General features: G+C 33.5%; 1 protein-coding gene across 1 annotated transcript; it reads left to right on the top strand.

The window, feature by feature from the left end:
- Window positions 1-9,728: 9,728 nt before the first annotated feature.
- On the top strand, window positions 9,729-12,099 carry LOC141397819 (L-xylulose reductase). Its single transcript, XM_073974564.1, has 3 exons — window positions 9,729-9,911; window positions 10,150-10,402; window positions 11,445-12,099. Exons 1-3 carry the CDS (start codon window positions 9,860-9,862, stop codon window positions 11,863-11,865), a joined length of 726 nt encoding a protein of 241 aa, XP_073830665.1. The 5' UTR covers window positions 9,729-9,859; the 3' UTR covers window positions 11,866-12,099.
- The last annotated feature ends 3 nt before the right edge of the window (window positions 12,100-12,102 follow it).

Raw genomic sequence — 12,102 nt, 5'->3', positions numbered from 1 at the left:
AATTTTTTACATTTTAAACAAAAATACAATAAGAAATCTTTCATTTCGTTTTGTTTACGATAGGTCATTTGGCTACGAGAAATTACTCGCAAATTTATGCTCAATTTCTCGACAATTTTACTCGATAACGAATGTTGTCATCCCAACTTTGAGTACTCGGGTCGAAACAACTCGATATCGAATCACGTAATTAGGCCCCTTGTCAGTGTTCGGAAACAAACAGTACCTTAACATAAGGTACCGTACATGTTACACAAACACTAAGGGGTCGATTATGCATTGCCACTAAACTTGAGTTGCGTTGTCAATTGTCAGCACAACTGAGATGAAATGTTGTACTATTGATGTCAGTTTACAATTCTATGGCCAATTTAAGGGGTCGATTATGGATAGCAACTCAACTGTAGTTGCGTTGCCAGAAGAGAAGATCATGCAATTAATGGGTCGATTCCGTATCGCGAGGCGAGTCATGTCGCGTCGTCTATCGTCTTGATTTTTGTTAATTTTCTCGTTTAGAGTTAAGCTTGATGATCTGAAATTATTTGCAAGTGAAAAAGGAAAGCCAGGGACTCGAACCCACATAGTCACCAAATTACGTTACCTGGTTTCATTGGTGGTAAAGCAAATCTTCGGACGTATCGACTATGTAATGGCTTCTCTGTCCTAGAACTTATCGAAAACACATTTGCATTTGAAAAACGATAAGTTCTAGGACAGAGAAGCCATTACATAGTCGATACGTCCGAAGATTTGCTTTACCACCAATGAAACCAGGTAACGTAATTTGGTGACTATGTGGGTTCGAGTCCCTGGCTTTCCTTTTTCACTTGCAAATAATTTCAGATCATCAAGCTTAACTCTAAACGAGAAAATTAACAAAAATCATTAAAAAAATGATCTTCGCCCTAAAAAGGCAAAATTTCAAAAAAATAAAATTATTTTTATTCAAAAACAAATTTCCCGGGCGTTGTCGTTTGCATTGACCAAAAAAAAACACGTGCATATAATGGGACCAAAGGATGATGTTCGCCATCTACAGTGGCGGCCATATAATTAAGAACGACATCGTATTAAAAAGTAGTTGACTTGCTATGTTCCAAATATTTGAATATATGGAACAAAAATTTGTAAATAAAGTACAGGGTAAGCACTTTCAAATAAAGCCAAAACATGTCTTAATTCTCCCTTGTTTATACGAAAGAAACCACGATTTATTAAAATAGTCATAAATCGACCTGGCCACATAATTAAGAACGATATAAGTAAAGGTTACTTTAAGGTAATTTTCATACACAATCAGCCCTATTCTGAAGGCATGGGAGTTGGGAATTTTTTCCCATTCCCACATTTTTGTATTCTGAATAATGGGCCGATTCCGTACAGCGAGGCGAGTCATGTCGCGTCGTCTATCGTCTCTGTGACAAAATTTAAAAAATGCACTACGTACATAACAAGTTATTTTTATTTTTTTTTATTTTATTTTTATTCGTTAGTAAAAATGTACGGCGACAGCTAATTTGTTGTCGCCGGAAAATGAACATTTCGGCGACAAAATTTTACGACGTCAGGCGATATTGCCATACGGAATCGAAAAATTGCATTTCGCAACGCGACACGACTCGCCTCGCTGTACGGAATCGGCCCATAAAATTTTGTGGGAGTTTTATTTCCCATTTCCCATCTCCCCTCATTCTGAATGAAGTTCGAATTGGGAACTTGTTCCCATGGGAAAAAAGTATACATTCTCTATCTTGAATTGTGGGAGAATTTTGTGGGAAAAATCTCCCCAGCAAACAGTGTGGGAGTTTGAAAAAAAATTTCAAGAAATTTTATATTTTTATGAAATTTCATATTTTAAGACATCTACACGACAAAATTATTGCAAATAATTATAATCGCCATGTGTTTGCTTAATAAAAGCATACAACATGTACTGTAAAATATGTCATTAGTAGACTTCGGATTTTGCATATTCTTATATGATACAAAAACCTGCAAGAATCTAACATGTTTTACACCGATAAAAAATTTTCCTTTATGTTATCGAACAAAACAAAAAAAAAGTAGTAAAAATTAGTAGATTTTTGCAGATCTGGAACAGACCATATGTATTGAAATACGAGAAAGAGTCATGGTTGATTCTATTAACGCAGAACAACAAGTAAAAACAAATCAATTTCAAAAGAATTTTTGGCAATAATTATTAAAATATATTGGAAAATAACCATAATATATACAATCTTTACAACTTTTATTCATTTTCGTAATATAACCTTCGGGTTTTTTAAATCAGACGACCAACGTTCTATTGAAAACGTGTTAGTCTCCTCAACGACACGACAACGATCACACAAACGTACATACATACATATATGCTAAATTATTGCAATGCTATTCCATTTTCCGAAATGCCTTTTCTTGAATAGGATCGTTATTTTTGAACGTAGAAGCTTGAAATTTTGCAAGGGCATGTGTTTTAGTTTTAGATTCAATCACAAACGTATTTTATTATTATTATTATTATTATTTTTTTTTTTTTTTTTTGAGATACGTCTTCGGATATTTATGGTGACGATATGTAATAACAAGCAAAAATATGTAATAATCGAGAAAAATATCCGAACTTATCTTTTTGAATTTTTTTAAAAATATGCAAAATACGAGTTCTAGCGATCATTAGGAATAAGTAAAACTAGCGATATACTCGTTAAACACCTAACTAAAATTACTCCGTATCAACAGACAATTTCTAAATTAGTTACAAACTTAAAAAGTTCCTATTACTTTTTACATAAAAATTATGTTTGCCTACTAATTAAAAAAATGCTTACACCAATTCGCACAATCTGAAGAAAATATGCTTATTAGAATAACATCACACATCGTTGACTCCATTCACTTAAAAAATCCATAAATCAATGCACGGTTGTTGAATTAAGTAAGTTGTGGTTTTGCTAATCTAATTCAAAAACCGCGAATTCAATGCAAATAGGCATTTTGTATTACAAAACAAAATTACAGCACCCCAAAAGTATGCTATCATAATTTGGTGTAACTAATTTCGAATTTCGAAAATTCAATTCCCATGATTTGATATTCCCACGTCGTTGAGAATATGGAAAACGTGGGAATGGGAAATTTCGCACTCCCATGGGAACCCCCTAAATATAGGGGTCGATTATGGATAGCAACTCAACTGTAGTCGCGTTGCCAGATGAGAAAATCATACAAATAAAATAACTGAAACGACAGAATTTTTTAAATCCATTCAATATCAGTGTTTTGAACCTTCAGCTATTAATTTATTTGTGAAAAAGTATGAATTTCAATGCGGAAATGGAAAATTCTATTAAATTTGCAGTCGGTAACGCAACTGTAGTTGGGTTTCTATCCATAATCGACCCCATAATTACAAGGAATCTACATGAATATCATAGATACTCGAAAATATAATTATTGTTCTGTTCCAGAACCTGCAATAAGCTACTATTTTTTACTACGATAACATTTTTTCCTTTATGTTATCGAAGAAAGTAGTAGTAGTATTAGTAGATTCTTGCAGTACTGGAACACCATATGTTATTACATCAATTATGTATGTATTGTTACGAATGTAATAGTACGTTTATATATAACCGGATTTAACAAACCCACTGGGTTTTCAAATGCCAATTCCTTTGCGTATACGTCAAATAAATCCTCATTAAGAAGGTTAACCCTGCAAAAGGCTATAATATAAACATGGCCTAACTGTTAGGTTTAAGTTAATTTAGTTTAATTTCCGTTAATTTGGATTGTAGCGTAGATTTAAATATTGGATAGAATTCTCTTCATCATCTATTTCTTTTATTGATGTACTTTTGTTTTCATTTGTTTTGCCACAATCATATAATTATCGTTTGGTTTGCTATTTCTTGCATTTGTTTGTTTTTGTAATTACGTCATTAGTGTGCTGGTCCACTTGTATTGATCTTCGCCCATGTGTGTGAATGTGGTTGTTCGCTTAGTGCAAATGTGTGTCTGTATGTTCGTTGCACAGATTCAAGTGGTTGCCAGATGTGTTCTGGAAAATTCTTGAACAAGGGGATTTTGAGATAAATACAGGTGGAATCAGCAACGGCGAGTTAGTTGTGTTTTAATTATTGAACTGAACAGATCGGTTAAAGAAGAGTTGCGTGCTAACTAGAGACAACCTGCGTGCTTAGTAATAAAAATCGGTTCCGAATAAGTGTAATAAAGTAAATAAAGCATTCTAAAAACGTAATCTGAAACGAACCCTGTTTTATTTGGTACAAATCGTATCGGGGAATAAAACATCGTCTACACAGAGATTAGTTAAATCTAATTCCGTAACAGTATGTACATATGTACAATTATGTAATTACAATTTATTAATATTTCAAACTGTTGTTTTATTGCTATTTTCACCATATTTTTGATACACAAAATTAATTAATCATGCAAATAATCAACATTTCTTAAGAAAATGTTTTTTTTTTTCAATGTTACTTCTTGTTTCTTCGAAAATATTCACTGCAACTGAAAATGGGGGTTATCATGAACGGCAATTCCCCGTGAATTTTTTCACTTTCTCCCTTAAGTTGCAACGGCGGAAAAACAAAACTGACGGGGAAATTTCATTCATGATAACCCCCAATAACTGTTTGCTGAAAAATATCCGGTTCGTCAACTGAGATTCGCAACTTCAGTTGAAGGTTGCCATATATAAAGTAATTATGACAACTCCACTCAACGATAATTGCTATCGATAATCGACCCCTAAAAATATTTACATATACAGCCCTATTCTGAACATTCCCATGGGAGCAAAATTTCCCAGATTCTTAACGACGTGGGAACAGCAAGAAATGGGAGGAGAAAATTCGAAATTAGTTACACCAAATTATTATAGCATAGGTAGTTTTGATGGCTGTAATTTTGTTTTAATCATGGTTTAATAAGAAAGGTTAGCCAAAGCTTTCTGTCAATTTAAATTTTTTAATTCTACTCGAATTAATTCTAATTAATTAATTCTACTCGAATTAAAAAATTTAAATTGACAGAAAGCTTTGGCTAACCTTTCTTATTAAACCATGATTAAAACAAAATTACAGCCATCAAAAGTACCTATGCTATAATAATTTGAATACTCCTGTGGAGTATTCCTAAAACTTCAAAACAATATACACAAACTGTGTATGTGTGTGTGGTGTTTGAATAATATGTCAAACAATTTTAAAAACAATCGAATTCAATGATTTTTAAAATTATTTTTGGAACATTTGTATGGAAATAATTCGTCAGGTTATCATTGAAACAAACATTTTATCATATCCACAACTTGATTATGCGGAGAAACATTGGTCCTTCATTCATTTTTCGCGATTTTCATAAAATGCTCAAAATTGGTGTTGTAAACAAACCCACTTGTTGCTTAATTTTGAAGTTTTAGGAATTCAGGAAAAACAAGGGTTCTATAGATTTTTTTCATTTAAATCTACCTCTTTACTTATACCATGGTTTTAATAAAAAATTCATATTTGCATTGAATTCACGGTTTTTGAATTAGGTTAGTAAACGCACAACCCTCCTAATTCAACAACCGTGCATTAATTTATGGATTTTTTAAGTGATAGAAATAGAAAGTTAATCATCTGATAAAAACTCGAAGGTTACACATATTACGAAAATGAATACCAGTTGTAAAAATTATTTATATTATAGTTACATATTTTCCAATATATTTTAATAATCATTGCCTAAAATTCTTTTAAAATTGATTTGTTTTTATTCGCTGTGCGGCGTTAATAGAATCAACCATGACTCTTTTTCTCGTATTTCAATACATAAAAAACAAGTTCTCTTTTTAACCCAAGAAATCCGTCCTTGGAATGACGCTAAAATTACAACAATTGTCGTATTAAGCAAAAACATGCCAATTATAAATATTTGCAATAATTTTGTCATGAAGATGTCTTAAAATATGAAATTTCATAAAAATATGACATTTCTTGAAACTTTTTTTGCTGGGGAGATTTTTCGCACAAAAAGACACCAAATTCTCCCATAATTCAAGATAGAGAATGCATACTTTATCCATGGGAACAAATTCCCAATTCGAACTTCATTCAGAATGAGGGGAGATGGGAAATGGGAAAAAATCCCACAACATTTTATTCAGAATACGAAAATATGGGAATGGGAAAAAATTCCCAACTCCCATGCGTTCAGAATTGGGCTGATAATTAGGCCCCAGGTATGTGATGAATTTCGAATCGATTTGTAATGAAAACGATTTGCCCAAAACGAGTGAATTATTGAAAAAAAATGGTTTCCTACATAGATTTTGCTATAAAATCTTCAAAAATGTCGTGAAATGCATACGAAGCTTTCAATGATGGGAATGTGGTAAATATACTTAAACATTATGAAGGCTTCTATAGGTTCAGGGGGTCCATGACAGTGACGAAGTGCGGATAAATAGATTGCATGGTTTTCGGATTATGAGAACAATATCTTCCATCTTTATTGACACGATATTAAAGACCCTAATGTATCGGATCACCCATTATAGCTTCGTTCCAGAACTAAAAAGTTTTTACCATGGTTTAATAAGAAAGGTTAGCCAAAGCTTTATGTCAATTTAAATTTTTTCATTCGAGTATGCCTAAAACTTCAAAATAATATAAACAAACTGTGTATGTGTGTGTGGTGTTTGAATAATATGCCAAACAATTTTAAAAACAATCGAATTCAATGATTTTTAAAATTGTTTTTAGACCATTTGTATGGAAGAAATTGGTGTGATTTGCATTGAAACAATCAGTTTATCATATTCACAACTCGATTATGTGGAGAAAACTTAACTCCTCATTCATTTTTCGCGTTTTTTATAAAATGCTCAAAAATGCATTGTAAACAAACCCACTTGTTGCTATTATTTTGAAGTTTTAGGAATTCAAGAAAAACAAGGGTTCTATAGATTTTGTTCATTTAAACCTACCTCTTTACTTATACCATGGTTTTTACACATTTTGCACATTTTTGCCCAAAATGCGTTCCCGTACACCAAAAAAGTTGCAAAATGTTCACTTCTCTTCGAACAAAAATGGCGCTGAATGGCTCTCTCTTTAGAAACTTTTTACACGACAAATTTGAGCGAGCAAAAATGTGCAACATATTTGCCGGCTTCCAATTGGCTGACACGCCGACTTTGACATTTGTTCCAGTTTTTTTGACGTTTCTGCTCTTTTTCCGTTCCCGTACATTTTGGAAAAATGTGTATGTTGGGCTCATTTTCGACAGTTTGCTCTTTTGACACTTTTATCATTAAAAAAGTACTGGAACCAAGCTTATGCCTGTTCGATAACTTTGCAAGTAAAAAGTTTTTGCAAGTTCTTGCAAGACTTCTCAATTCTCTTTACTGAACAAGTTTGTTATCGAACAGCATTTTGTAAAAGTTTGTGCAAATTTGTACAAACTTTTAGGTTATCGTACAGACCTATTGAAGTATCTAGACACGAAAGCGACACCACGGGTCAAATGGGGGGAAATATCACCGGATTACACTAAAACACTCGTTGATTTATTGTTTGGAGGCTCGAATGTAATAAAAAGATTTTCAAAATCCAAAATATCCCTTAATTTTGTCGAGAAAATAAAAAAATTCTTGCGTTTGGCAAAAGTGTACACTTTATTTTGACGCGTCAAATTTTGGGTTATTTTGGTAATCCTCACATGGTAGAACAAATATAAGGTAAAGTTAATACTACAACAAATACAACTCGAACAACAACCATAAAGGAATTTGTTTTTGTTTGTAACGTTACTGCCAGTTGTATTTGTATACAAAACAAGGAAATGTCTATAAATTATTGGAATTTAAAAAACTAATAATTTTTCACATTTGGTTGAATATTTTGCAAAACATGAATGAAAATTCGTTACATTTTCAATTTTTATGTTTCCACATCATTCCACTAAATGCATAAATTCTCCCAGAAAGTAGAATTCTTGCAGAAAAGTTTTGGTTCCCTGAAAATTCATAGAAAAAGGAGAAGCAGTTTCAATGTTTTGTTTTAGAAATCAAAGAAGCACATGTTTATTAGGGCTTTATTTTTTTAAATTTTAACCCCCAGTTTTTGTAAAAATTGTTATTCTTCTCACACGAATTGTCAAATTTTGTAGATCGATTTACAAGCTTTAGCGCAAATGTAGAGCGCTGATTTTTAAATGAGGAATCCTTAACGATATATGGAACGGGTATACGAAAAATTAGATGTGTATATCATCTGGGGGCTGAGCTATGAATGCCTAAATTATTACGAATATAGACGAACGAACAAAAATAAGTTACAAAAACTGGGGGTTACAAAATACCTCACATATTAACAAACGTTGTATCGCCTCTACAAGCGGTGATTTACTGCGCGGCTTATCGTTCGAACTTGGAGGAGGTTACATATCATTGATATGAATAAGTCTTTCTGGGAAATGGTTTTTTCCGAATGATATATTTTTTTTCTCAAAAAATATATGTCCCTAATGTACATCGAAATATAAAAAAATGTATAAAATGTCATATGAAATTTGACACTAACACTACAACCCAGTTCAGTCAGCTGGGTATTGCTGCTACCTTTTCTTGTTCTACCATGTAATCCTCATTTATTTCCTATGAAACGTTGGAAGGGCCTAATATTTTCTGGATTTTAATTCACCACTAAATACTTAAAAAAGTTACATTTATATGCTACACATATAATATCTCTAGTCGGTGTAATAATGCAATAAAAAAAAATGTTGAGAGGTGGAAACATTATTTTGACGCTCACTGTATATCAAGAAGTGCTGATATGATATGTTAGCAGTGGCTTAGAACGCTAAGACCTCGACAACATTGTCTGTTTGTTGGAGAGGACCCAGGTTTAAAGCTCAGCCGGGGCAGCCGGGCTCTGCTGTGAGTTTTTATTTACCCCCTGTTTTTGTAACTTATTTTTGTTCGTTCGTCTATATTCGTAATACTTTAGGCACCCATAGCTCAGCCCCCAGAAAACATACATACATAATTTTTCGTATACCAGTTCCATATATCGTTAAGAATTCCTCATTTAAAAATCAGCGCTCTACATTTGCGCTAAAGCGAGTAAATCGATCTAAAAAATTTGACAATTCGTGTGAGAAGAATAAAAATGTTTACAAAAACAGGGGGTTATTATTAGCTCTGTTCCTTTACGTGCAAGAATCTTCAAGTTTTACAACTTTTTACTCGAAAAGCGTTCCTTTACTTCAGACACCATACAATTCATATGGAAGTAGATTACAACTTTTGCTACTTTTGCCGGTTTTACCACTTTCAAAAGTAAAGGAACAGACCAATTGTCTTTTTAGGACGAACTCCATTATTTATGAAAGTTTAATTGAATTAATCGAGCTAACATGGCCTAAGGAATTTGTATTGAAAAATGAAATGGAATTAGTTTCTGTGACATGCCTGATAAAACGTCATATGGAATTTGACACTAACATTACCGCCCGGTGCAGTCAGCTGGGTACTGCTGTTACCTTCTTTGTTCTACCATGACCCCTAGAAGTTGTCAAAAAAACATTGCCCAACTAGATTTCAAATTTCCACCCACCGTTATTTTATCGGATAACATTTCAAAGTTTTACTAACTTAATGAAAAGCTCAAAGCTTTTTATAGGCATATATTTAGTCATGGCACATTGAACAAGTATTTTGTGTGTTTTATATTTAGTTTTTTTTTTCATCTTTTCATTGCTTGCTTGACGTTCCCAAGTTGTTGTGGATAGAGGCGGATAGAAGAAACCCCTCAAAGTGAAATAAAACATAAACACTATGTACGAGAATATGAAGAACAAAACAATATTGGTAACCGGTGCCGGAGCAGGTAAATACAAAGAAAGGATATCTGTTGTACTTCCTTTATTTATAAATAAACCACAAATGTCACTCCTATTCGGACATTTTCTGAGGGCCACTTCAAAATAATCTTTTGCGTTGTTGTTGGATTTTATTATTCTCTTTCTCCCAAGCCATAATCACTTATCAACTAATTACTGTTCTAATCTACTATATTGCATCTAATTGTTGTTGTTGCTGCTGCTAATTTTCATCTTTTTTAACAGGTATAGGAAATGAATTGTGTAAACAACTGGCCCAAGCGGGAGCAAATGTTATCGCTGTAGCCCGTTCCACGGAACAACTCAAGGAATTGCGCTCATTTAGCCCCTCAATAAAAACCCTACAGGTTGATTTAAAAGATTGGCAACAAGTACGCCAAACTTTGGCAACAGTTCCGGATCTTGATGGTTTGGTGAATAATGCTGGTGTGGCAATTATTAGACCTTTTACTGAATTGACGGAGCAAGATTTTGATAAGTAAGTTCTATTGTCTTGGGGGGTCGATTATGATGTGTTGTCACGAAGTCATTAATTTTTCTCTGAACTGCTTATTTGAAGCAATATCCATTCCATCTGCGGTCATGTCATTTATCGTTGAAATGGGTTATTCCCCATATTCCTCATATTTACAGTTAATAAGTTGCATTCCGTTTATTTTTTTTTAATTCTACCTTGTTAGCCTAGATGATTTTCCACCGATGCAACATTTCTATAACCGGACCAAAGTGCCAGAATGGAACGTGTTCGTCTAGGAAGTTGCCGCTGTTGCAGGAGGATGTTGCCTGTGAAAATCGAGCCTCCCGATATTGAAGTTTTTTATCCACGTTTTTTGGATATTGTTGAATATAAAAGGCAAACCATTGAGATTTTCGATCCAACACTAAGACAAAAATTGTAGCCAAGACAATAATTAAGAACTCTATAGTACTCCTCCTTAAGGCAGTTTTTAACTTGTGGATAAAAAAAACTTCCAGCCTGATCATGAATTTAAACTCCCTGTGAGTTTTGTCTCTCTGTCGTTGCAACTTAAAGGAGAGAGTGAGAAATTTCACGGGGAGTTGATATTCATGATAGAGTTGTACAAGTCAAAATCGGAAGGCTCGATTTTCACCGTGGACATATGACTTCTGGACTTCTTTGCCCAGTCGATCCCTGGAATTAGAAATGCGAAGGGCCCAATAAGGTGTTTTTCCTTCCATACAAATCGCTCCGGCCTATTTGGCGCATGAGGTAGCGTCAATACACTCAGGGTGTTCTCTGTAGTCGCTATCACTGCAGTCGTGGCTGTTACAAACCGATCACTCAGTGGTCTAGCTTTTGTACGAGCCATCTCTGTATTAAACGAATTCATGGCACTATTAACAGCTAAACCAGTGCTGTTTGCTCTGGTTTAAGGTTTTAGTCTTATTGTAGTAGGCACCACTCTCATTCTTCAGAATCAGGAGTTATTATTAGTTTTTAATTTATTTTTTTTTTCATAATTTCTTTAAACTCATTTTATTCATATATCCATTTCCAGCACATTTGATGTCAACATAAAGGCGGTATTCAATGTTACCCAAACAGTTTTGCCCAAACTGAAACCCAATGCAAGTATCGTCAATGTTTCCTCGTTGGCTGCATCCAGATCATTTGATGGTCACACTGTATACAGTGCCACCAAGGCAGCTCTGGATTCCCTGACACGCTCCTTGGCTTTGGAATTGGGACCACGAAAAATACGTGTAAATTCGGTAAACCCAACAGTTGTTCTAACCAAAATGGGACGTGATAATTGGAGTGATCCTGCCAAAGCTGATCCGCTATTGGCCCATATACCACAGCGTAGATTTTGTGAAGTCCAAGAAGTTGTCGATGGTATCGTCTACTTGCTGAGTGAAAAATCTAGTTTTGTGAATGGTCATCATTTGAATTTAGAGGGAGGCTATTCGGTTTCATAAAAAGAAAAACGCAGATTTTTTTTTGAAAATTTTTTGTTTTATTTTGTTTTTAAATATTAATAATGCAATATATTCACATAATAAATTTAAAAGAGAAGAAAAAGTTAAAACAAGTTTATGTTAACGTACATTAATAATATATTTATACATTTCAAAGATGTAATGTTTTCAAATTTCATTTTGTTAATTCTAAACGAACTAAAGTGTGTAAATAAAAACAAATTCTAATGAAAATCG

Source organism: Musca autumnalis, unplaced genomic scaffold (genome assembly GCF_047663935.1).
Source record: "Musca autumnalis isolate F117 unplaced genomic scaffold, ASM4766393v1 scaffold_3, whole genome shotgun sequence".
Lineage (NCBI taxonomy): Eukaryota > Metazoa > Arthropoda > Insecta > Diptera > Muscidae > Musca > Musca autumnalis.
Note: the sequence above shows the minus strand (reverse complement) of the source record. Positions and strands in the feature narration are given on the sequence as shown.

What these genes read in the sequence shown, in the direction of transcription:
- LOC141397819 (XM_073974564.1), top strand. Translation starts at nt 9,860, where the DNA reads ATGTACGAGAATATGAAGAACAAAACAATATTGGTAACCGGTGCCGGA. An exon ending in GGTAACCGGTGCCGGAGCAG is followed by an intron (nt 9,912 to 10,149) that starts GTAAATACAAAG and finishes CTTTTTTAACAG; the next exon opens with GTATAGGAAATGAATTGTGT. An exon ending in ACGGAGCAAGATTTTGATAA is followed by an intron (nt 10,403 to 11,444) that starts GTAAGTTCTATT and finishes ATCCATTTCCAG; the next exon opens with CACATTTGATGTCAACATAA.